The 26,522-nt window shown below is 44.0% G+C and overlaps 1 protein-coding gene across 1 annotated transcript in view; it reads left to right on the top strand.

The window, feature by feature from the left end:
* Positions 1-26,522, top strand: part of CREB3L2 (cAMP responsive element binding protein 3 like 2) — a 111,158-nt gene that overhangs the window by 39,095 nt on the left and 45,541 nt on the right. Inside the window, exon 2 of the mRNA XM_073322178.2 lies at positions 22,431-22,647. Within this exon, the coding sequence (XP_073178279.1) occupies positions 22,431-22,647 (217 nt within the window). The remainder of the gene's footprint in view (positions 1-22,430; positions 22,648-26,522) is intronic.

The following is a 26,522-nucleotide window of genomic DNA, read 5'->3' as shown; positions in this document are numbered from 1 at the left end:
CACTGAGCTAATGGAAACAATGGTTATCTTTTTTTAAAGTCTGGCAGGGTGATAGCACAAGTCCCAGCAAATGGCTGGCTTCTAATGAAGACATGTCTGTTATGGCATCACAGTATGGACCCAGAAGCAGACATGGTGTGAGGGTTTCAGTGACAAAGGATATGAATAGAGAGGAGGAAGCCTGTTAGAACTGGGGCTAGATCTTTCAGAGGGGCTTGGCACCCATAGTTTAATTAGATCTGCGGGTGCTCAGCATTCATGGAAGTGGAGATCGTAATGCAGAGAATAAGGTGAAAATAGAATTTGTATGCATTGCAAGATCTCTTAAAAATACAACTGCTGTTGTTGTCATGTTTCACAATGACCTAATTATCTCCTCCCCCACCTCGTATCTCCTTTCTCTCCTTCCGGCTCCCTCCCCAGGCACTCAGTCAGAGCACGAGCAGCCTTTAACTGTGGCTTCCCGAGTCTGGATTTTCATTGCTCTGGGTAATGTGGGTGGTTATATGTGCATGTGCTTATGCAGTGTTTGCAACTTCTTCCCTCCCCTTCTCTGTTGTCACTACTAACCCAGTAAATTTTTTTGGTCATCTCGAGACCATCCTTGCTTCAGTAGATAAGATTAATTTAATAACAAAGCTCTAAGTGCCAGGGAAATAAGAGGGGTTGGTGTGTGTGTGTGTGTGTGTGTGTGTAACTTTGTATGTGTCAGCTGGGGTGAAATTGTGCTTTCTCAGCACTACAGACCTACCCTGCCTTTTGGAGGCTGAAACTCCCTTACCTGTGCTATATGCCTCCCCTCATTCCTATTGAATAATGTGGCTTGTTTTGACAATTCCACCCTAATTTATAAAAATAAGGAGCTTTTCACACTAAAGCAAAATAAGGTTTATTTTTTAAATTCGTTAGCTAATCTTGTGTGTGTTTTAGTAAGAGTTCTCTTGCTTGTTACTTCAAGGGTGTATTAAATCTTTTATTATGATCTCTGTCATAGAAATCTTTCTGATTCTGCAAACTCAGCATCATGACTTTTAGGGGTTTGATGTGCTGTGGAGATAGGGGGAGGGAAGCCGTGACAAATGCTGGTTTGGGAATTAGCAAGCTTGGTAAGAGAAACTATGAAATACGTGACTGATAAATGGGTTCTTTATTTGAAAGTTGTCCCTTGGTATGAAAGTATCTCATGATTTCTCTTGGCCTTGTAGGGAATCTCCCATTACTGCCAAAATCTGTGCTCCACACACAGTGTATACTTAATTTAGAAACTGAATACACAATGGCCCCTTGGTGGGGTCTTGGTCATGTGTGTGTATTTGGGCTTCTGCCTAACTGCAATTTCTCCTCTGTTCCTCATAAGGAAATGAAGAATATCAAATATGGGAAAGGGAGTAGCTTGTGTTTTATGGCTTTTTTGATCCCTTTCTTGGTACCCTCTGAACCTCAGAAATAGACTTTGGGATCTCCCACCATACTTTCTCCTTTCTGGATCCCTTTGAGCTATTTATTGAGTCACAGCCATCAGTCAAACAGAACATGACAGAGGCGTTCTTGTGGAGCATTGCTCTTTCAACAGCTGATCGGGAACACTCCTTAGTGACATACCTAAGCTCTTACCTTCCCCAGGGGGCTAGGAGCACTCCACAGCATTTTCAGCCTTTAATGCCAGGCTAGGCAGTGAGAGACTTGAAATGAAACCTATGTGGCCTCTATGATAGCACAGAGCCCCAACAAATAGGCGCAGGGCCTGGTCCTTAAAAAAATAAAATAAAACAAAAAGGGCAGACCTTTCCTAATGGATTATTCCTGGAGGATTTGCCTGCTCATGCTGTTGACTTCAACTGTAGGGTTTATTTGCCAGTTACTCCATTCAGAGCCTTATGGGAAGTGTATGGGTTGCTATGTGTACACATGAGCAACCTTTGGCTGCAAACCTTGATTCTTGAACTGTGCTCCCTGCGTGGGATTTCTGATAAGGACATCAAAAAAGCTGTTGAATTGGAATGAGAAGCAGAATCAGCTCGTTTCCCAGCTCTGAGGTGTACAGGAGTCTACAACACACTGCTGGTCACATGGGCAGCCTCTGCTTGTTACTTAGAGGCAATCTTGATCCAGTTTTCTGTGGGGCTGGCTTGAGGGGCCTGACTAATAGCAGAGGCTGGGCTACAGTGAGCTGGAGGAAGTGAATATACTTAATGTGGTTTGTTGCAGAAGGAAGTTGGGAGGTGGAGGGGGCATCAAGTTTTTGTTCTTATCAACTGTCACTCTTCATATTCCTCCTTATCTTCCTCCAATATCAAATACCATTATGGGATTCTGCCAGTGTTTCTCTCAACGCCTCCCTCCCAAAATTCTTCCTTAGCCAAAGCCTGACCGAGAGGTTAAAACCAGCTGTTTTTAATATTTTAAAAAAATGTCGAATACTCCCTCCATGTATGCTTCACTCCAGCATGTGTGATGTTGCAATTGTGAGGTATGGAGGAGGGGAAGCTATGGCTTAGCAGGGGGGTGGGGGGGTAGCTTTTTTCCTTTTCTTCCTTCTCCCTCTCTTCCCCCTCCCCAGTCCCATTCCCTGCCCTTCTAAAGGAAACTCTGGCTGCATGTATGGGAGTGTGCTTATTTTTGGTCAGTCATAATAGGGCAAATTAGAATATGCTCTTCAGAATCTTCCATGTGACCCCTCACTGTGACACGTGTTGACTTCCATTGGTTTAGGGAAGCAGGAATCTAAATCCCTCGGCCTCTGTGTCTTTTCCCCCACTCCCCGTTGTGGCTAGAAAAAGAGGAGTGTGATATAAGTTAGATAGGCTAGAATGAAAAGTTCTTGCAGCTTTCATCCTGCAGTTGCTACAGATTGACTCCATAATAAGTGGCACTAATTACAGGATATAATGCACTGACACTTACTTGACAAAAACATCTATTTGGGAATGGAATAGATGCTTTCATAATCTTTGCATGCCGCTCATCTCTTCTACCCCCCCCCCCAGTGTTTTTCTCCATTGCTGTTGCTTTCACAGCTTTGCCTTCTAGTCTCTTCTCTCATGGTGCCAACTCTGCTCCCACATGTTTTTCTCAAGGCACCAGTGGTACAAAGTGGCCACAGTGCAGGGGTGAATTTCCCCTCGTAATTGTTACAGTGATGCGCAAGGATAAACAGCGGGGGAAACGCAGAAAAAGAGCAAATGGTCATATCCCTCACTAAATTATCTAAGGAGATCTGCTAGTGGAACACTAAGCTTCACAGGGAAGATCTAACTTTCAGCTTTGTGGTCAGAAGTGTCTCTCCCCTGTGGTTGCCCTGTCCTGTGATGGAAAGGTTCCCACCTGCCCCATTGCTCTCTGGAAATTAATGGCTGTTCTTCTGGGGCCTGAGCCTTCACTTGTTAACCTTCTGCTCTGTAAAGTTGACTAAACAAGTAGTAGTATTTCCTGAGATTGTAACTTTCTGTTAGTCCCAGGAAACTGGAATGCAGGCTCTAAAAATGGGGGTGGGGGTGGAGGGGGAGAAACCCTTAAAACAAAACTTAGGCAAACAGTATACATGCTTTTCCTTATATGCAGTATAGTTGTAGCAATAGGTGCTGACTCTGTGGGTGCTTCAGGACTGGAGCACCCATGGGGAAAAAAATTAGTGGGTGCTTAGCACCCACTGGCAGCTAGTTCCTTTCCCTCCCAGCGCCTCCCACCCACCGTGGATCAGCTGTTCTATGGCATGCAGGAGGTGCTGCGGGGAGGGGAGGAGCAGAAATGGGGCGTGCTCTGGGGAGGGGGTGGAACTGGGTGGGAAGAGGCCATCGGTCCCAGGATATTAGAGAGACAAGGTGGGTGAGGTGATACCTTTTATTGACAAGCTCCCTCAGAACACCATCCTCACTGCCATGGATGTCCCTTCCCTATACATCAACATCCCTCACAATAAAGGCACAGCTGCCTGCCTCAAATATTTACAAGACAATGGACAAGCCTCGGATGTCTACACCAAACTCATCCATTTCATCCTCCCCCATAACAATTTTACATTCAACAATAAACACTTGCCCAAACCATGGGAACAGCCAGGACTACTGGGATGGTTCCCCAATGTGCCAACCTCTTTGTGAGTCACCTTGAAGAATTTCTGGACAAATGCACCATAAAACCACTGATATACATGGATGATATTTTCATCCTCTTGCCAGATGGCTTAAACTTCCCTATAGATTTCCACCGCAACTTCTTAAACTACCACACATCCATTAAACTCTCTCTGGAAGACTCACTCCCACACTTACATCAACTTCCTAGACACTGCAATCAGCTTCAAAGCAGAACCCTACAGACAACCATATATAAGAAAGTGACTGATCACCACACCTACCTTCATAGATCCAGTAACCACCCCAAACACACCAAGAAATCTGTTCTCTACAGCCAGGCACTCAGATACCATAGAATATGCTCTGGGGAGAAAGTCCAAGATATACACCTGAACACATTTAAAAGTGCCTTCACCAAACAGATCTACCAGAGAAGCAGATCGCATCATGGAACAGACCACCCGGATACCTTGAGAACCTGATTAAACACAGAAATAGAATTCCCTCCAACCACACACCCCTAGTTGTCACCTAGCTCCCCACAGTGGAGCCCAATACAGGGTGTCATCACACTACTACAACCCATACGCGATGGTGACCCCATCCTGAGAGAGAGCTTTCCTGAACCCCCCAGTTCTGGCCTTCAAATAACCCCCTTGACTTCTCAAAGCTCAATACTAGAAGCAAACTCCGCTCAGACCAAGACACACCAACTCAAAGTGACACCAGGTCCTGCCAGAACAACAGATGCAAAACCTGTGGACCTATCTCCACTGCTACAATGATCCATACATCACACATGTCAAGATCCATGGATCCTACACATGCCTATCACATGTGGTATATACTTCATCCAGTGCACTAAATGCCCCAGTAACAACTATGTGGGTGAAACCAGACATCCACTACACTCGAATGAACACTCACAGGAAAATAAGACACCAACAACCTATCACCTGTGAGTGAACACTTTTTTTTTTTTTACAAAGCGATCACTGACTTCTGTCCTCATCCTCAAATGAAACCTGAACAAGGCTTTCAAAAAATGAGTGTTGAATTCATGACTCTGCTAGATACTAAAAATTGTGGATTGAACAGACACTGGATTTATGGTTTATTAGAACAATCTGTAATCCACAAACTCCCCTTTTTGTCCTATGACTGCAGAGGTGTTAGTGGGCCACTGTAGCATAAGTAGTTATCACACATTCTAAGGGACCATTTAAGGTAAACCAATCTGTTCCATCTTGCATTTAGTTGTGATGCTCAGGAGTATCTTTTCCAGACCTGAAGAAGAACACTGTGTGGCTCAAAAGCTTCTCTCTCTCCAACACAAATTACTTGTAAAAGTGAAAGGGGATTACCTCACCCACCTTGCTTTTCACTGGACATTTATTTGCCTGGTCTTATTCCCCATTCCCTCTTTTGGGCCTCTGTGACCATAAGGATGTTTCCTTTGTGAACTTTTACCAATTTACAAAACTTAAAGTACTTGACCTATACAAAAGTAATACCTATTTCAATTAATGGTTTCTTCCCCAGGTGGATTAAGACAGTGTGCCTATTCTAAGGGAGAAAGCATTGTAGGGATGTTGATTTCATGAAATTGGTATATTGCATTGTTTGCCTATCACATCTTTTAGGGGAGAACCTCTTTCATGCACTGGCATACAACATGCTGTACAGCTTTGGCTGTACCAGTGCATTCTGGGATTCTTAAAGTACCTATCCCATAGTGCTCAGCACTGTTTCTGGGAGCCAAAGGCTTTTGGGTCATTTCCAAACATAGGGCACTTCATGGTGGGATGGAATTAGGAGGACCAGCTGAATTGATAAAGTTGCAGTGCTTATGAATTCCTGCCCAAATTGGGGGGGAGAGTTTATATACTCAGTCCTGAGTTAAAGGCATTGTTCCAGGTATTGCAATAGATTAGTACAACCACTCCACTGTTCCTAAGATTCTTGGAACAGCTGTAGTTTGAACACAAGGCTGAACAAAATTGCAAGCTCAGAACACTTATCCAATGGTTTGGGGTTGGTGATGGTGGGCGGTTGGTAGTGAGGGACCAGTATCATTGGCTGGCAGGTATCATACGCTGTGGGAGCCTCTCTCTCCCCAAATGGCCTGGTGTGGCCCCATCCACGCTCCACCCCCAGACCACCTCCTGCAGTTCACTGGCTGGGGCTGGCCGGCCTGCCGCAGGGACTTGGGGCACTGGGCGCTCGGGCCATGCTGCCTGCCTCGCGCACTGGGGCTGGGGTCTGTGGCGGGAGTGTTCTGGGATCCTGCAGGGGAAGGGGGGAGAAGCAGGGCCTTGGGCACAAGGGGAGGGGCTGGGGGCTAGCCTCCCACAACGGCTGGGTTACCAGCCGCTCATGCTGGTATTCATCAAAACAGTGGGCTCCATGTGAAGATGATAGATGTCAGTGTTAGTGCTGGCTGGGAGGATGGGGCATCTGTCTTGGATCACAAGCAGTGTGAATCTTTGTGTTGCAAGCAAGGGAAACCATAAGGTACTTATTTACTGAGAAATTGAAAGGGTTCTTGATTGTGCGTTTTTTGGGGGGGGGGTGTTCCATCTGCCTAGTTAGATTACATATAGGTGATCGTGTGATCCAAAAACCAGCCACGCTCCTTAGTGAATGATACTGAAGTTGTAATGCCCATCTCAGCATTTGAACACAAAGTCCTGTCAATGTTCTTTCTCCCTGCACCTAGATAATGGATATCTCCCTGATAGAGAGGGCAACAGTTTACACTGGGCAGGTCATAAAACCCATGGCTGATGAGATCATCATCCCTAGGCCATTTGATCCTTGAGCTCTGATGAAGGCTATGGGCTATTGTCCAACATGAGGTGTCATGCCTGTGGATTGCTTCACACCACCATCACCCCCTCCTGCCCCCCCGCATTAGGCTATGGACACACTACCACTTACCTTGCTCAGGGGTGCGAATAAGCCACCCCCCGAGTGATGTAAGTTCCACTGCCCTAAGCACCAGTGTGGACAGCGCTGTGTTGGTGAGAGTTGCTCCCACTGACAGCTCCCTCCGCTTGCGGGGGCTGGAATAATTAAGTCGACAGGAGAGCTCTACCCCGTTGTCTTAGAGCATCGACAGTAGTGTATAGCCAGAGCCTTAGACTACTCTTTTCTTGCCTCTTCCCTCAACACCTTCACTGCCTGCTACTCAATGAAGTGACACTTCATCTATTTGGAGGGTGAGGGGGTGTGTGGACTTTTATTTTATACACCAACTGTTTTGATCATTGTGCATAATTATGATATTCGGGCAACATTTCTGACATCTGGCTCAAGGCACTTATATAAGTGGCCTCACTTTTGAAAAGCGTAGAGCACTTAAATAAGGATTTAGGAGCCTAATTTTAGGTGCCCATTTTTGAAAATCTTAACCTTGGTATTTTTAAATGAGTACAGAAAATATAATTGCAAAGCAAAGGCTAGTAAGTCCTAGTGAAATAAAAAATAAATGTGAAACCTTTCCTTTAACCGTTTGGATCTAAAAACAAAATCTTAGCTATTTTAGAATACCTGGGCAACTGAATTACAGGACTCTACAGTTCCATGGAGGCTGTCTAGTTATAAAAGTGACGGGAGTAAAGTTAAAGCCACTAGACATCTCAAGATGAACAGTAGCGCCCATAAATCAGATTTGCTATTTCAATATTGAAACAACAATGAAGAGTTTTAATTCTTAAATATGGAAAGAAATAAGCACGCTTTAAAAAGATTTTAAAATGTCCTATCCATCATCAAAACAGCAGGCAACAGTACAGAAATTCTACAGCTGGAGCAAATATCAAACAGTGCTTCCTACCTACTCTGTTCAACATCTTTTGTCTGAGGATCCGGCCACAATATTCCTAGTACCTTCTGCACAGGAATGGTGTGAGGCTCGCTCACTGTTTGCAAAGCAATTCTCTGGGCCTTTCATCCAGCGCTATGCTGTATTACATGCAAGGGCTGAAATTAACTTTTTCAGGCTGTAGTTTTGTGGGGATGAGGAAAAGGAAACAGTCCAGTCCTAGCCATCATCAAATTAAGTACTGAATACATCTGTCTTGTCAACCATTACTGTAGTAGTAAAATCCACATACACACAAGAGGATATTAGAATAATCGAGTGGCAATAACTGATGCCAATTATGCAGCTACAAAACATTTTGTTCTTCCTGCCTAGGGCAACAAACAAGCCATTAAAAGCAGACTAGTGAGCCACAAAGCTGTGGGTGAGAGAGTTTAACTTTTTAAAAACTCATTGTTTATCCAGGGGTTAGCTAAAAGCTGTTATCTGAAAGTGCAGCTGAAGGATCCTCATGTGTTTTTTAAATGCAGGTTCCTTCCCTGCAGATGTAACAATTTACAGACTTCAACAAATTCTCATCCCAGAACAAATATTTCTTGCTGGCTTCATGCTCACGTAGTATGGCTGGGAAGAGAATAGCTGCTTCTATCCCTTCCTTATTGTAGGTCACTTTTTTTTTTAAAACTGGTATAAGTGAGCAATGCTTTGCCTGGCTGCCTGTTATCAGTAGAGAGACCACTAACCGAGTGGGATGGAGGCTGAACTGCTTTCTGTCTGGGATGAGTCATGTTGGCTGGAGATTGTGTTAGGAAGTTTGCATGGCTGTTGCCTGTTCTGAGGCTAATAAAGACTCAGTCTCCAGAGCTGTCAATCCAGCACACTTCGCAAGCAGTAAAATCACTCTTAATAAAAAGTTATGACGATAGTGTAACTAGAGATGGGGGTGGCGTGCTGGAGAAGAGTGCAGGCAATATTAATCTGGCTTCTCAGGCTGAGAGCATAAGAGCAGCCTTATGAAAAGAACGAGGTGTATTCCAGTTAGCCTGGTGTACAGGGATAGGGGGCAAACAATAGTAGCTGGGATAAGAGAACAAATGTTGTCTGCCCAGTGACATAATCCAGTCACTTGGTTCTAACCTAGCAGACCTAAAACCAAATTGAGATCTGTGTAGGACCCTGATGTGGTTCTTCCTGGAGGGCTTCCAGCCAACTGACTCATGGCTGTGGAGCTCAGGCCTGGGTGACTCATTTGTTCACAATCCCTGATTTTATAGGAAGAGGGCGGGAGGTAACAGAATATATGCACAACCCGTTTAAAGCGAGATTAGACTCAAGAGTCCTGCACAGGTTGTGGGGTTCTTGATTTATGATTCTAGGTGGCTGGGAACCAGCGGTGCCACCCATTTCCCTGCATGGGAAGATGATCCCATACAGAGGGATGTCTGCACAATAAGGTGGGGAGAGGGCACAACTTGGTTCATGTATTCTCCTGATGCAAGGACTCAAGTCTAGTGCAGACAGCAACATTTAGCTTCCCCAAAATGGGTGGGGTGGGACCGTGACCCAACCTGTCCCTCCACAGCAGCCCACAAAGTTGTTCCCAGGTCAGAGCTCCAGGAGACTTTGTGCCTGCGTTAGACTCAGGGCCTGAGAGAGCTCTCACTGGAGCAGCGTGCCTCTTCACTGCATCCACATTAAACCCTGAATGATTATGGTTTTGGGAGGGAAAAATGGCCCCTAAGGTCTTGTTTTCTTGGAGCTGGTAAAAGCATGTAATCAGAGCCCTCACTTTCTGGAGGGGAGAGGGCAATGAACCAATATGCTAATTTAAGAATCCCTGTATTACTTCATCAGAGGTGGGTTGGAAACTAGACCATACATCTAGTCAATAGCTGATTTTAGTGTTTTCCATGGAATTGTGTATGGATTTGTGCAGTATAGAGCTGCATTGTGAGATTTACCCAGCATGGACTTTGACATTTCTAGCTGTGTAAACGGAGTGAGTTGGGAAGATGTGAACACTGAGCTACCATGTGAATCCATCAGCTCTGACTTTCCTGGCATTTGTTTGCCAGCTGCTGACGCAACCAAAATGTTACTTGTTTGTTGGATTTTTCTTGTTACATCCAATTTTATTACTAAATGTTAGAATTAGTAAATACTGGTGTGAAGTCTGCATTAACAGGCCTGGTTAAGTAATCCAGATTGTTCTAATGCATTCCTCCATACAGGTTCAAGTGCCAGCTCCATACTGTGCTTTATACACCCCTGCAAAGAAGGACATTTCAAGTCAGCCGACTGCCTGATAACAAATTTCATAATAGAGTAAAATGTAATGGCAGGTGATTATCTGGTTTTTGTACATTGGTTTTAGTTTGAATTTAGCACTGGTAGAAGGTGCCAGACTGACAGGCCGGAAAATTGAGATCCTCTCCATCCTCAGAGTGGATCTGTGAGCCATGGCAGTGCAAGCCTCCTTATGCTGTCCCACCAATATCCTTGAAACCTAACCTGACCTGGAAGGACATCGTCCAAGGACCTGTCCCTCGGCTATATTGTCTGCCATATTAGGAAACAAATCTTCCACGCTGTTTTAAAAAGCTTGTGCAGCTAATGCAGCTCCACTACCAATGTGAGCTTTGTTTCAGCTAAAGGTGAGAAGATAGTTGAGTCTCCATGCCTGCTGGCTCCTTGGCACGGCTGTTCACGTTCGAGGTGGTGGCAGCTTTTGTGATGAGTGCAACTGTCTGCTAGTAATGCCAAGTCTCAGTTTACGTGGGTCCCAGAATGGCCATTGGAGGGCAAAAAGTGGTTGTTAAAAATCATATCTTAAGAAAATAAAACAATGTAATTTAGGGGCCAACTTCTGAGCATTTTGGAAGGGGATATGGTTCCTGCCATTGCACCCCTGTATAACAGACCAGAATCATGCTGTTTCTAGAATTAAGATGGGCTTTACTTATGAGTGCAGGGTGTATATAACGTGTGTCCCAGCACTCACGTGAGCAGTTGATTGTGTGGCAGATTTACTCCCAAGGAGGGTAGGCAGTGGTCCCACTACCATGGTCCCTCAGGGAAGCAATTGAACTCCATCTAGGATATATGCTGAATAATGCTTTTTCTGGATGTCCTGGCTCAGACCCCTCTCCCCCCCATTTAAAAAAAAAAAAGGGGCAGGACATATACACTGAGCTGGAGAACAAAGGGGAAATGGTGCTAGGCTGCCCTTGGGAGCTCTCACCTGGGTGGACAAAGGGGCAAGAGAGGGAGTCCATCAGAGCTTGGCTGGCTCATCGGGACACTGGTTTAACTTCTGCCTCTGTGCCAACTAAGGACTTTCAGATTCTGTAGGCCAGGTGACTAATAAATCGTTGCCTTGTTCTGAAAAGGCTGCCTATGTCATTATAAATGCTCAATGAGAACATTGCACCCTGAAGGGACACAGTACAAGCCTCCAGCAAGAGTCTAGCTTGGCTGGATTCTCTTCAAGGAGCCTCGGAGAGAGACAGGAATTGTTGGTGCCGAAGGTCCAGTTTGGGAATTGTGGAGGCCACGGGCTTGCCCCTGCAGAACTGTGTGGGTTCTTGAGCCCACCACACTAAGGTGTTACTCCCAAGAGCTTGGTTATAGGCTGGGGCATAGACCAGACCTTGTGACTCCGTGACAAAGGTCTATCTAAAGTTCCATGCATTCCTGGATCTGTTTGCTTACCACAGGCGATGTCTTTAGGAGTTCTGTACTCCCAGCAACCACTGGGGACATAGGCAAGAACAGATCAAAGCAAATGTCCTGAATTGTTTTAGAACAGCAGCAGTGGGGTTGTAATTCTCCCTGTTCATAAATTTGAAAATTGTAAGCATCCTTTACTACATTTGTTTAAATAAAGAAAAATAAAGTTAAACTTGTTCTCATTCAGCAACTTTTATCAAGGTGAAAAGAAAACAAAAATCCACAAGAAAAATATAAAAGGAGATCCTTTTTAATATGCAGGGAAGACAGTTTAATCCTACAAGTTTCAGAGTAGCAGCCATGTTAGCCTGTATTCGCAAAAAGAACAGGAGTACTTGTGGCACCTTAGAGATTAACAAATTTATTAGAGCATAAGCTTTTGTGGGCTACAGACTAGGGTGACCAGATAGCAAGTGTGAAAAATCATGATGGGAGTGAGGAGGTAATAAGCACCTATATAAGAAAAAGCCCTGAATATTGGGACTGGCCCTATAAAATTGGGACATCTGGTCACCCTAAACTGGATGGACTCCATGAACTCATTTCATACAAGCATTATAAGGGGGAGGCTTTCAGAAGCCCAAAGTGCAGTTAAGTGGTTGTCCATGGAAGTTGGTCGCCTAATCACCCTTTGTGCCTTTCGAAAGTCTCCCCCATAATTGTTGCTGAAATGCCTTTGTTTTTTTGATTCTGTAGAAATGCAAGTGTTGAGTGAGGACTTTAGTTTCCTTTAAAAAGAATTCAAGTTGCTCTTTAACAAGTGTTCCATGTGGCAGTGATTTAAATTGGACCAAAAGTATCAGTAGTTTGAGTGCAAATGCTTTTGTGCTGGCTCAGACTGAGGAGAGACCCAGTTCTCTCCAATTGTCTGTCTTTGGATTCTGAATTATGTGATCTAAACCTTGGCAGCTTGGTGACTGAGGATCCACAGCTGACCAGCATTCTGGATTATATCACAAAACCATATAGAACAAGATTAATACAATTGGAACAAAGTTACAGAATTTTTTTTTTAAAAACCTAAATGCCATATATTGTGTATGCAATATTCCTGCTTTTGGTACTAATGCCTCGTTTCCCAAGATCCTGCTGATTGCTTGCACTCCAGCTGTCAGTGAAAGTTAAAAGCCTAAATTAAGAGAAGCATGTTAAATTTCCCCTCTCCACTGCAGGGTTTGTGTTCGTTCTCTCTCTCTCTCTCTCTCTCCCTCGTTTTGTGATGTGAAATGCTGTTCCTTCTTTCTTTGTTTCTTCAAGTGGTCCAGGGAAATTCCCCTTTAAGAAAACTGGAGGAAGAAAGTGTCAGATCTGAAGCAAATGAAGTGAAATAGCATCTACAAAGCTGCTGTGATTCCACAATATCCTAGAACCTCAGGAGGTCATCCCCAGGACCTGAGGCAGTACCCAATAAATCTAGACCGGGGTGGCCAACCTAAGCCTGAGAAGGAGCCAGAATTTACCAATGTACGTTGCCAAAGAACAGGGCCGGCTCCAGGCACCAGCGTTCCAAGCAGGTGCTTGGGGTGGCAGCGTTGCTGCGGCGGTGGCAATTTGGCGGCAGCTTCTCTCTTCTGCGGCGGCAATTTGGCGGTGACAGGGTTTCCCCCCCACTGCTTGGGGCAGCAAAAACAGTAGAGCCGGTCCTGTCAAAGAGCCACATTAATATGTCATCAGCCCCCCACTCCAACCTGCAGCGCCTCCTGCCCGGCAGCCCCATCAATCAATGCCTCCCACGCCTCCTGCCCATCGTGATCAGCTGTTATGCGGTGAACAGGAGGCTCTGGTGGGGGGAGTGAGGGCACAGCAGGCTCAGGGGAAGGGGTGGAGTGGGGGCAGGGCCTGGGGCAGAGAAGGGGCTTGAGCAGTGAGCACCCCCCAGCACATTGGAAAGTTGGCATCTATAGCTCCAGCCCTGGAGTCTGTGCCTATGCAAGGAGCCGCATATTAACTTATGAAGAGCTGCATGCGGCTCCAAGCCACAGGTTGGCCACCCCTGATCTAGACCATCCCTGACAGGTGTTTGTCTAACCTGTTCTTAACAACCGCCATGCCAAAGAACATTCTTCTTCCTAGCATATGGGCAACGTGCCTCAGATGGCACGTGACCCGGATTCATTGCTGAACTGGTCCACTGGTTGGATCATTCATAGACTTGCTCAGACTCCTGAGATGGGGCTAGCCTTGGGGTTGCTTTAATATTTCAAGTGGCCAATTGGTCTGCAGCCATATTGCATTGGGCTTTCATCCTGGTAATTTTGATTTGGTCTCACCTTACCTGGATGTCATACTTGGAAGAGATACCTTCAAGCATGTCTTTCTATTAGTTGCTGTGATGAGATGGTGATTCAATAGATGTTTCTCTTCCCAGGGTTGTATGAATAGAAGTCAGGGTGCAAAGGGCACTGTACTGCTGGAGGAAGCCATCTCATGGATGAGATGTGAACCCAAAGACCTGGATGGTTGCAAAGAGCCAAGTGGGATCTTTGACTGCAAGCGTAGAACACTTAACCTTGGTTCTTTTGGCTAAATTCCAATCCAGCTAATTACATTCTGCCTCCCTAAATTCTCCTTGTACAGTAACTCCTCACTTAATGTTATGTTCCTGAAAAATGTGACTTTAAGTGAAATGATGTTAAGCAAATCCAATTTCCCCATAAGAATTAATGTAAGTAGGGTGTGGGGGGGTTAGGTTCCAGGGAAATTTTTTTCACCGGTCAAAAGACTGGTTTCAGAGTAACAGCCGTGTTAGTCTGTATTCGCAAAAAGAAAAGGAGGACTTGTGGCACCTTAGAGACTAACCAATTTATTTGAGCATAAGCTTTCATGAGCTACAGCTCACTTCATCGGATGCATACTGTGGAAAGTGTAGAAGATCTTTTTATACACACAAAGCATGAAAAAATACCTCCCCCCACCTCACTCTCCTGCTGGTAATAGCTTATCTAAAGTGATCACACTCCTTACAATGTGTATGATGATCAAGGTGGGCCATTTCCAGCACAAATCCAGGGTTTAACAAGAACATCTGGGGGGAGGAAAAAACAAGGGGAAATAGGTTACCTTGCATAATGACTTAGCCACTCCCAGTCTCTATTCAAGCCTAAGTTAATTGTATCCAATTTGCAAATGAATTCCAATTCAACAGTTTCTCGCTGGAGTCTGGATTTGAAGTTTTTTTGTTGTTGTAATATCGCAACTTTCATGTCCTGTAATCGTGTGACCAGAGAGATTGAAGTGTTCTCCGACTGGTTTATGAATGTTATAATTCTTGACATCTGATTTGTGTCCATTTATTCTTTTACGTAGAGACTGTCCAGTTTGACCAATGTACAGGGCAGAGGGGCATTGCTGGCACATGATGGCATATATCACATTGGTGGATGTGCAGTTGAACGAGCCTCTGATAGTGTGGCTGATGTTGTTAGGCCCTGTGATGGTGTCCTCTGAATAGATATGTGGGCACAGTTGGCAATGGGCTTTGTTGCAAGGATAGGTTCCTGGGTTAGTGGTTCTGTTGTGTGGTGTGTGGTTGCTGGTGAGTATTTGCTTCAGGTTGGGGGGCTGTCTGTAGGCAAGGACTGGCCTGTCTCCCAAGATTTGTGAGCGTTGGGTCATCCTTCAGGATAGGTTGTAGATCCTTAATAATGCGGTGGAGGGGTTTTAGTTGGGGGCTGAAGGTGACGGCTAGTGGCGTTCTGTTATTTTCTTTGTTAGGCCTGTCCTGTAGTAGGTGACTTCTGGGAACTCTTCTGGCTCTATCAATCTGTTTCTTCCCTTCCGCAGGTGGGTGTTGTAGTTGGAAGAATGCGTGATAGAGATCTTTTAGGTGTTTGTCTCTGTCTGAGGGGTTGGAGCAAATGCGGTTGTATCGCAGAGCTTGGCTGTAGACAATGGATCGTGTGGTGTGGTCAGGGTGAAAGCTGGAGGCATGTAGGTAGGAATAGCGGTCAGTAGGTTTCCGGTATAGGGTAGTGTTTATGTGACCATTATGTGACTGGACACTACAGTGCTAATAAATGATGATCACATAAACACCACCCTATACCAGAAACCTACTGACCGCTATTCATCCTGCTGATCCACCCTGGTTCCAAGCCCCCACCAGCTAGCTGCAATGGGCTGCTCTTCCTGCAAGCAATGGACAAAGCAGGTGGCTGCCAAACGACATTATAAGGGAGCATTGCACCACTTTAAATGAGCATGTTCCCTAATTGATCAGCAACAAAACAATGTTAACTGGGCCGACTTTAAGTGAGGCGTTACTGTACAGTTGGATGTGATATCCTTTTCTGCCTTCTGTCCTAAAGTGTTACCTTGGACCGTTACATGCATGTTGGCTTCACTTCAGAGGTGGATTAAATCAGCGGTTCTCAACCCTGTCAGGATTATGATTACCCTCCCAGTCTGGCCTGCAAGGCGTCTTGGCTGAGGCATCTCCCTGGGCTGGGTCCGCTGCCCAGGGTCCCCCTCGCTCTCCCCAGCTGCTCACCGCACCTGGCTAAGGACTGCTCCAGCCCCAGCTCCTGCCTCGGGGCTGCTGCTGCTCTGCCTCCAGCTCTCTGGGCTGCTTTTCTGGCCCCTCTGGCTCTGGTTGCTGCAGCTCTGCTCCCAGGACAGGTCTGCTCTGTGCACTGCTTCTGTGACTCTGCTCCCAGCACTGACCTGCTTCCTGGGCTGCTTCTCTGGCTCTTGTTGCTGTGACTCTGCTCCCTGGACTGCTTCTCAGGTTCTCTGTCCGGCACAGCCCTCGCTCCATTGCCAGCTTTTCATGCTGTAAATAAAGCAACCCACTTTCACAATAAGCCAAAAACACAAACTAATCCCTAAAAGAACCCCAACACTCTATGTGATGGGATCTCTGGGGTGCAGTCTCGGACTGTGGGACTGCCGTGGCCCCCTGAACTCTCTCCAGTCTGGGCTTTCTCTCAAATGCCTTGCTAGTTGCTAGTGAATGTAGCTCCCTTGCTGAACAAAGGTAGTTGTTAACTTGTTTGACACCCTGCCTGGGTGTTGGTTACTTTCCTTGCTGTTGTGTCTGGGGAGCTAATATCTGGACACAATTCTCATAACTTCATATGCATTAATGATATACATATATGGATAGAGAAATGACTTCCAGTAGATCATAACCTTTCCCCGGATACCTCACAAGGCACGCTTTATAGGTAAGATCACAATTCTATAAAAATGAGGAATATGTGAGTTCCAGGATGCTCCCCCAGGGTATAAAATGTCACACTCTACATCTGTGGCGCACAATTCTGCGCACACAATCATTTGTATACGAAACAGTCTGATAAGGAGGCCAAACTGAGGTTCCTTTAAAAATATGGCCCTTTATGCCTAAATTTAGGGAACACTTAATATAATGTTGCCTAGAGATTAGACCCCAAAGTGCTGCTCTATCTCTGTCTGTGCCACTGATTCATTGGGTTTCCTTAGGCAAGTCATTTAATCTCCAAGCCAAATTCACTGTGTTCTAGCTAATCCCCATGCCTCTGCCAATTTCCCACTGTTCCTGCCCATCTCTGCTGACCCACCAGCCAGGGTCCAGTTTTCCCCCATCAGCCAGGCTCTGCCCCCCAGTGGTCTTGTGCCTGGCTCTGCCACTGCCCAGCTCTGCTTCTCCCCAGCCCAGTTTCTCTGCTACCCCCCAAAATTCCATGCCCGGCTCCACCCCACCGAGCTCAGCTCCCTCCACTCTATTACCAGCCCAGCTACCCCCAGTGCCCCGCCTGCAGGTGACGGAGCAGCTGGAGGCAAATGCCAATCATCATTCAAGCTTTCTGATTAGCCAATCAACAACCACAAGCTACTTTAAAAGCCCTAACAAGTCCAAATACTGTACTAGCCAACCCACAGCACACAAGCCAACTAAGCCTAAAACAAGCCTAATTTCTGCTTATTGTCCACAGGTTTGGTATCATGAGTCAACCTCTCTCTCTCTCTGGCAGCTCCAGCTCACACAGGGGATGGGACCCCTCTGGCCTCCTGCCTCCCTCATTCGCTTGCCTGCCCTGTCAATCAGGCTGACCTGGAGCATTGGCCCTGGGGCAGCTTTTCTCAAATGCGACCACCAGGGGCTTTTCTTGTGGCCGCAGTGATTGTGGTGGGGGCGGCGGCAAGCAGTGGTCCCTCCCCGAAAGCCACCAGCAGGGGTTGGAACCTGCCCTCCTCTGGAGAGACAAATGCTGGAGGAGGAGGCAGCTAGTGAGTTTCCCCACCTTCCTGGGGATGTAGAGTTGGGCTCCAGTCCTGGGGGGTGGGCAGCAGGCTCTGGCCACGGGGCTCCAACCGCTGGCTGTGGGGCTCGCCCCTGACCCCCGCTGCCTCCACTGGCCTATCATACATTTCCCCCCATCCCTCACTTCCTGATCTTCCCATCCAAGACTTAATTTGTCCCCTGGCTTGCCAGGACTGAGTAAGTCTGCTGCTGTGAAAAGTGATATTTGTATGTTTGTTAATATCACTTTTCACAGCAGCAGACTTACTAACTAGCAAGTCTTGTCTTTTTTGTTGTTGCTTCCTTTTCCTTTTCTTGGTTGCTTTAAAAAACCAACCAACCAACCCTCAGAGCACCTTATTTGTGTTTCTGTTCTGTCTAAGGTCCTGTAAAGAAGAGACACAACTGTATATGATTTTTATTATTGAGTCTGCAAAAAGATTCAATAAATTACAATGATTTGGACGTGTGTGTATATATATTTGTTTTTCCTAAAGTTAAGTAAATATTTTAGGAAAAATTGTCAGCACGGCCCCCAGCAAGAGTTGGTGGCTGCACTTCGAGGCCACCAAAAATTTTGTTTTTGAGAACCCCTGCCCTGGGGACTGTAAGTCTCAGGGTCCTGATTTCCCATCAACCCTTCCTCTTGCTTTCTTTTTGGTATTGGGAGCAAGCCAAACCAAAAAAACCCCACTCACTGTGTTTTAGTAAGGGGCCAACAGTCCCCTTGCCCAGGGCCACAGGGGGGCCCTGTGTAACTGCTCTGCTCGCTACCCCCTAACTCTGGCCTTGGCTTTTAATCTACTGAAAAACAGTTTGCAAAAAGAGTACTTGTGGCACCTTAGAGACTAACAAATTTATTTGAGCATAAGCTTTCGTGAGCTACAGCTCACTTCATCGGATGTATGCAGTGGAAAATACAGTGGGGAAATTTATATACACAGAGAACATGAAACAATGGGTGTTATCATACACACTGTAAGGAGAGTGATCACTTATGATGAGCTAATACCAGCCGGGGTGGAGGGGTGGACCTTTTGTAGTGATAATCAAGATGGGCCATTATCAGCAGTTGACAAGAAAGTCTGAGGAAGGGTGGGGGGGGGAATAAACATGGGGAAATAGTTTTACTTTGTGTAATGACCCATCCTAAGTTAATTGTATCTGGTTTGCAAATTAATTCCAATTCAGCAGTCTCTCGTTGGAGTCTGTTTTTGAAGTCTTTTTGTTGTAATATTGCGACTTTTAGGTCTGTAATCGCGTGACCAGAGAGATTGAAGTGTTCTCCGACTGGTTTATGAATGTTATAATTCTTGACATCTGATTTGTGTCCATTTATTCTTTTACGTAGAGACTGTCCAGTTAGACCAATGTACATGGCAGAGGGGCACTGCTGGCACATGATGGCATATATCACATTGGTAGATGTGCAGTTGAACGAGTCTCTGTTAGTGTGGCTGATTTGATTAGGCTGATGTGATGTGTATGATAACACTCATTGTTTCATGTTCTCTGTGTGTATAAATCTCCCCACTGTGTTTTCCACTGAATGCATCTGATGAAGTGAGTTGTAGCTCACGAAAGCTTATGCTCAAATAAATTTGTTAGTCTCTAAAGTGCCACAAGTACTCTTTTTTTCTTTTTGCGGATACAGACTAACACTGCTGCTACTCTGAAACCTGAAAAACACTTGTGGCACGTGTGGGCCGTGGAATTTTTGTAGCATGTTGGCAGGGGGATCAGAAGGGAAAAAGGTTGAGAACCTCTGGATTAAATGATCCCTGGCATATTTGTTTAAGGTAGCAAATCACATTTTAGGATCCTTTGGGATGGAAAGTGTTAGTAATTTTTTTAAAATAATAATGGAATAGATGATATGGGGTCAGAAATGGGAGATGGTGATTGGGATGCTTGTTTTGTATCCTCATTACTAAAGAATCAGAATAAGCACACCCAAGTATTTTAGAGAGAAAAATGTTCCAAGCCTGCCCTATAAAACTGAAAACAAATATGACTACTGCGCTCCATGGGCATGGAGGAAAAGGAAGCAATACGTACTGTGGAAAATCCATCTTTAAGAACAGTACTGCTTATCACATGATTGGCCATGCTTGTGTCTTGCACTAGTTCAAACAGCACTTTCTGTCCTTGTTTACAGTTTGACAATAGTTGAATACCTTGTCTTGTCAATAACAACATTTTGATTTTGACGGAGATAGGATAGGCAAACAAAGGCCTATTTTTCTAGCCTGCTTGTCCAACAGTGAAGAATTATGGTGCATACCTACTATTGCAAATATTTAGAGGCAGCGTGGGAAGTGATGCACTAGTGAGTCCTTGGCTCTATAAATTCATGTAAACAATGGTTTGAAGTGGTCATGATACTCTCTCTTTTTGGGTCAGCCAGTACTAGCCCTGGAGTTTGTTTAGTAGCATTATCATTTGGGGCACTTAAAGATAAGCCTCTGCATGTATTTGTCCCTTTTTAACAGCCTTGTCACTAGCCAGATTCATGACTAGCATAGTCAGTGACCCAATTCCTCCTTTTTTCACTACCATTTAGTCCAGAGGTTCTCAAACTCAGGGTTGGGATCCCTCAGGGGGTTATGAGGTTATTACATGGGGGGTCATGAGCTGTCAGCCTCCATCCCAAACCTCGCTTTGGCTCCAGCATTTATAATGGTATTAAATATATAAACAAGTGTTTTTAATTTATAAGGGGGGGGGGTCGCAGTCAGAGGCTTGTTATGTGAAAGGGGTCACCAGTACAATAGCTTGAGAAACACTGCTTTAGTCTAATAAAACCTTTTCTTGTCCCCAGTGGCCAGTAGAGTTTACAGGAGTCTGTTAATGCTGACATAAGGCCCAGTCCTGCAAGTTGTTGAGCCTCCCCCAGAAGGTTCTGTGCACTCCAAATTTTCAGTGAGTTTCATGGGATTCAAGACCAGTCAGCTCTTCACAGTTCAAGGCTTTTAGATTGCAAGCTGTCCTGGAGCTATAAAATGAGGGCATATGTGAGTGTAGCTGCACCATTTCCATTACTTGACTACACATCGCTGACTAGTTAAACTCTTAATTTATGCTCAAGGGAGCCAAATCTTGAATCTGTGTTTCCTTGTGCAGGAGAGAGAATAAAAGCCAAAGTCAGTACTGCCTGCAAAAACAGAGCAAATAAACCAGGGACTTAATTTCCCCTTTCAAGATATTATAGCTTAATTAATAAGATTCCTGTATACATTAGCTGTTAATGCAGGATGCCTGATTGCTTGGAAGAAGTTACATTTCCATCTTTTTGTTCTGCTTGCTTTTTGAAGTATGAAAAGAGAACCCCCTGGGTGTGTGTGACTAATGGAAACTGTGTTATGCTCTGTCTGTATATGCCAGGCCGCTGTCTGGAATTGTTTCCTGAAATGCAATTACTAAATATCAGCACACATACACACACGCTAAGCCTCCTGCCCCTCGAAGGAAATATAATACGACTGCAAAGTTTGCATCTTGACTGAAACTACCCCAAAGTTTGGATATTAATCAGATCGGGAGGCTTGGTCCAGGCCCATCTCCAAAAATAGACAGTCTCATGCACCTTAAATGTAACCCTTGCTGTGTACCAGGGAAGGTCTTATTAATGTTGGCAGTTCGAACCCCTATTACTGCAGAGTTGAGAACCTGAACTTTAACATTAGCCTCCTGTCAAAAATAATCAACATGCAGCTATTCAGCCTGAATGTAATTCTTTAAACCAAATGTACTAGCGGTTTGTACCAGAACAAACACAGTTCAGGGTTTTGATCCTTTCTCTATGCTAGGGTAAGATGAAGGGAATGTTCCACACCACTGGAATAGGCACACTTGGGCTTAAAAGATTGATTGGTTCACTAAATACTGTGGATCTGATCACCCGTTCCCCCCTCCATCCTTTCTCTGTGGCTCAATGAGCCTGTAAACCCCATGGAACAGGTTACATATACATACAAAGGATGTGTTTTGAATATAAATACTTCAGGGTGTTTCCCTGCATGACTGGATGAAATATGCTTTTTCATTAATGCAATACACTCCAAATTGCATCCTGGGAACAAAGGGCTTAGCTTCAGAACATGGCAACTGATCTTATTTTCTGCTTTCAGCACCATGGGCTTTTCTCTGTTTGGCTCCCTATAAATGTCTAAGACAATCACCACAGCAACTAGGCATTTTAAAGGGCCTGCTCATTCACTGGTACACATCAGTACGGATCTCTGCCATCGTCCACCAACTAAGAATCTGGTTCCATGTATATGGTCTGCTTACTTTATTAGCAATCCATAAATACAGATAATTATAGTTTTCTTTAACAGTTTGCTTCTGATGAGACAGCATAGCTAAATTAACATACATACATGAGAACCTTTTTGTTCTATCTTCAGTGTGGAGTAGTGATTAAAGCAGGGGATTGGGAGGCAGGACTGCTGGGTTCTGTTCCTAACTGGCACAGATGCATGGTGCAGATACTGCAATTATTTTGGTCAGTTCATCTCTGTTGTTGGCCAGAGACACCCATTAGATAAGAGTTCTTCCCCTTCTGTCTTCCCAGCACTTCACGGAGTTCCTGGATGAGTTTTCACAGGATGTCCTGGGCCAGCTCTTGAATGACCCCTTCATGTCTGAGAAAAATGAGATGATGGAAGTGGAGCTGTCCCCAGTATCCCCAGCTCCCCTCATCCAGGCAGAACACAGCTACTCCCTGTGCGGCGACTCTCGCCCCCAGTCTCCACTGACCCACGTTTCGACTGATGACAGCTTCAATGAAGGTAATGGTGATGTGGATGAGTTGATGCTGACCTTTGTGGAAAAAATCGCTGTTGTGTGCATTACTTATGAATGGCGCAATATCCTAGCTGTATAAGTCTAGGACGGTAATACTTTTAGTAAAGTAAAATGTGAACATGCACGAGAGTGAATTACAATAACTAAAAATAAATTGCAAGAAGCGTATGGTTTTTAATTTGGCTATAAATCTGCAGACCGCATAAACTAAGATTGTCACCAGGCAGAGAAATTCCACTCAGCTGAAACTACTGATCATGAGCTCCTGGAATTCAACATATTAAAACATGGGCTTATCAAAGGGGAATGAAATTTGAGGGAAGTAGGCTACCAGGTGAGCTCTTATGAGCATAGAAGATAGTTAGGGAATCATAAACCACCCCATCCAAAAATCTTCAAATTAAGCTGCCTAACGCAAGACTTTTAAATCCAGTGCTGAGCACCTGGAGCTATTCCATCCTCAGCAGCATTGAAGAAATAGCCACCTATTTTGGTGCCTAATTTATTAGGGCTGTCAAGTGATTAAAAAAATTAATTAGGATTAATCATGCAATTGTGCTGTTAAACAATAATAGAATACCATTTATTTAAATATTTTTGGATGCTTTCTATATTTTCAAATATTTATTTCAATTACAACACAGAATACAAAGTGTACAGTGCTCACTTTATATTTAATTTTGTTTACAAATAATTGTACAATAAAAAACAAAAGCAACAGTATTTTTAAATTCACCGAATACAAGTACTGTAGTGCAGTTTCTTTATCTTGAAAGTTGAACTTACAAATGTAGAATTATGTACAAAAAATAACTGCATTCAAAAATAAAAACATATAAAACTTTAGAGCTTATAAGTCCACTCAGTCCTGTTTCTTGTTTGTGTGAGCGATTGGCTGAACAAGTTTGGTTCCAATTTGCAGGAGATAATGCTGCCAGCTTCTTGTTTACAATGTCACCTGAAAGTGAGAACAGGCATTTACATGGCATTGTTGTAGCCGGCGTCACAAGATATTTACGTGCCAGATGCACTAAACTTCATATGTCCCTTCATGCTTCAACGAGCGTTCCCAAGGACATGCGTCCATGCTGATGACGGGGTCTGCTCAATAACGATCCAAAACAGAGCGGACCGACGCATGTTCATTGTCTTCATCTGTGTAAGATGCCACCAGCAGAAAGTTGATTTTCTTTTTTGATGGTTCGGGTTCTGTAGTTTCCACATCGGAGTGTTTCTCTTTTAAGACTTCTGAAAGCATGTTCCACATCTGGTCCCCCTCAGATTTTGGATGGCATTTCAGATTCTTAAACTTTTGAGTCAAGTGCTGTAGCTATTTTTAGAAATCTTACATTGGTACCTTCTCTGTGTTTTGTCAAATCTGCTGTGAAAGTGTTCTTAAAATGAACATGTGCTGGGTCATCATCTGAGACTGCTATAACATGAAATGTGGGTAAAACATAACAAGAGACATACAATTCTCCCAAGGAGTTCAGTCACAAATTTAATTAACACATTTTTTTAATGGGCATCATCGGCATGGAAGCATGTACTCTGGAATGGTGACCGAACCATGAAGGGACATAAGAATGTTTAGCATATCTGGCACATACATACCTTGCAATGCCGGCTACAAAAGTGCCATGCAAACACCTGTTCTCACTTTCAGGTGATGTAAATAAGAAGCAGGCAGCATTATCTCCCGTAAATGTAAACAAACTTTTTTGTATTGGCCATTAGCTGAAAAAGATGTAGGACTGGGTGGACTTGTAGGCTCTAATGTTTTACATTGTTTGTTGGGGTTTTTTTTGAACGAAGTTATGTAACAAAATCTACTTTTGTAAGTTGCACTTTCATGATAGAGAGATTGCACTATGGTACTTGTATGAGGTGAACTGAAATACTATTTCTTTTATTGTTTTTACAGTGCAAATATTTGCAATAAAAATAAGTGAGTTCTGTACACTTTGTATTCTGTGTTGTACTAGAAATCAATATATTTGAAAATGCAGAAAACATCCAAAAATATTTAATAAATTTCAATTGGTGTTCTATTGTTTAACAGCGGGATGAATTTTTTTGAGTTAATCGTGTGAGTTAAGTGTGATTAATCAACAGCCCTATAATGTATGTATTTAGGAATTTAATTGCAGTGACCCAGATTTTCAGACTTGGGCATCTGAAGTTAAAGTTCAACATACTGCTGCCATTCACTGGAAATGGGGTGGGAGTGGGGAAGTGAGACGAGAAGCGTCCAGTGTCATTTCTCTGTGGGGTACTTGTAGATGTAAGAATAGAAAAGAACCTCTATGGGAAATGAAGGTGAGGGGAAGGAAAATAAACCAAAATGTTAGTTAGCTAAGGATTTCAGGAAAAAGATGAGGTAGCAAAAAAGCAGAATGGGTTAATGCTGGAATGAGGTTGATGTAAGAAGGGCTTCTATAAATATATCTGGGGAGGAAATAGACTCACTAATAAACAAGGAAGGAGATTCTCAGCGGGTGGACATGGGCATAGCTCTGATAGCTGAGGATCTGGCCCAATGATTCTAAAATAGTTGAGATACTGAATTACTTTTGGAAATTAGGCTCGTAGGGGGGAAAGAGTTGTGGACAACTGAAGCAGTAATCAGGTTTCAGAGTAACATTAGCAGTAATAATTAAGCAGTAATAGAGACCTTGTGAAGATGATTAGACAGTTGTAAATAGGTACAGCTCTTATGGGGTGCTTGGGCATAAGGGGAGGGCTATGGATCAAGGAATGGTGAGCATTAGCAGATTTTCATAGCGGAGTCACTGGCACAGGCACTGACTTGCGGAGCAGGGATATGAGGGGAGGGAGGGAGGAGATTCAGCCCTAGCCTGCCTTTTGTGGTTGGGGAAAGCATATATATGTAAAGATGCCAGCAGATAAGATAGAGCTCTGACAGCCAGTGCCTGGGAAGGAGATACGATAGGACTGTGAATAACTGGTGACTATTGAGAATAAAAGCCTTAACAGACTTTCACTCATAATAACTAGTTTACATTTCAGGGCTATTTTTGCAATGAAAAGCAGTATAATCATAAGCTGCATTTTTTTTTAAAAAAGGGGAGAGACTAGTGCTTAGGTCTATAGTATTAGCAGTCTAAGTTGTTCATAACGATCACCAAAAACCTGAGTTTCCAAAGATTCTAGTTTTATGGTACTTAACTCTAAAATAACCCAACCACACTTCCTAAAAATCACTCAAAGGCACTGGCTCTCACTGAGGACAACTGAATGAAACCAATGAGTTTCTGGGTGAAACAGTTTTGTGAAATAATCCAAAAATGTTACATAACAAAAAGCTCCAATTTCACTCATGTTTCCAGGCTGCCTTGTATGATTATCTTCACGCTCTCTTTATGTGGGAAAACTTCTCTTATGGCTAGAGAACATGCACAAGAAAATTCAGATAGAAAGCGTGGGTGTGTTTTTTTTTTTTTTTTTTTTGAAGAAGTTGTGATGAAGGAAGAGGTCTGGGCTTTGTTAGCTACCTTTATGACAAGTCCAGTGAAATTCAATAGGGGTGAAACACCAGAAGTTAAATAGGGTTCAAAATGTCTGTTAAAAATCTATAGAATTTAATAGACATTCTTTCTATGTAATTCAATAGATGGGTTTAAAAATAGAAAATTAGAAAGCTTTTCATCTGTTAAATTATATAGAACATTCCCGTAAGAGCTGTTAAGATCATAACTCTGGAGTGGAGTCACTAGCATGGCTCCATAGTAGCTGTTAAAACAAAAACAGATTGGAGAATACTTGGAGGAAAACTTCTTGCGTTTATGGCTGCAAGATGTAACACTCGGGGGTGTTAAATACATTGACTAAGTGTTGA

Source organism: Lepidochelys kempii, chromosome 1, assembly GCF_965140285.1.
Source record: "Lepidochelys kempii isolate rLepKem1 chromosome 1, rLepKem1.hap1, whole genome shotgun sequence".
NCBI lineage: Eukaryota > Metazoa > Chordata > Testudines > Cheloniidae > Lepidochelys > Lepidochelys kempii.
This window is presented reverse-complemented; position numbering and strand designations above follow the sequence as displayed.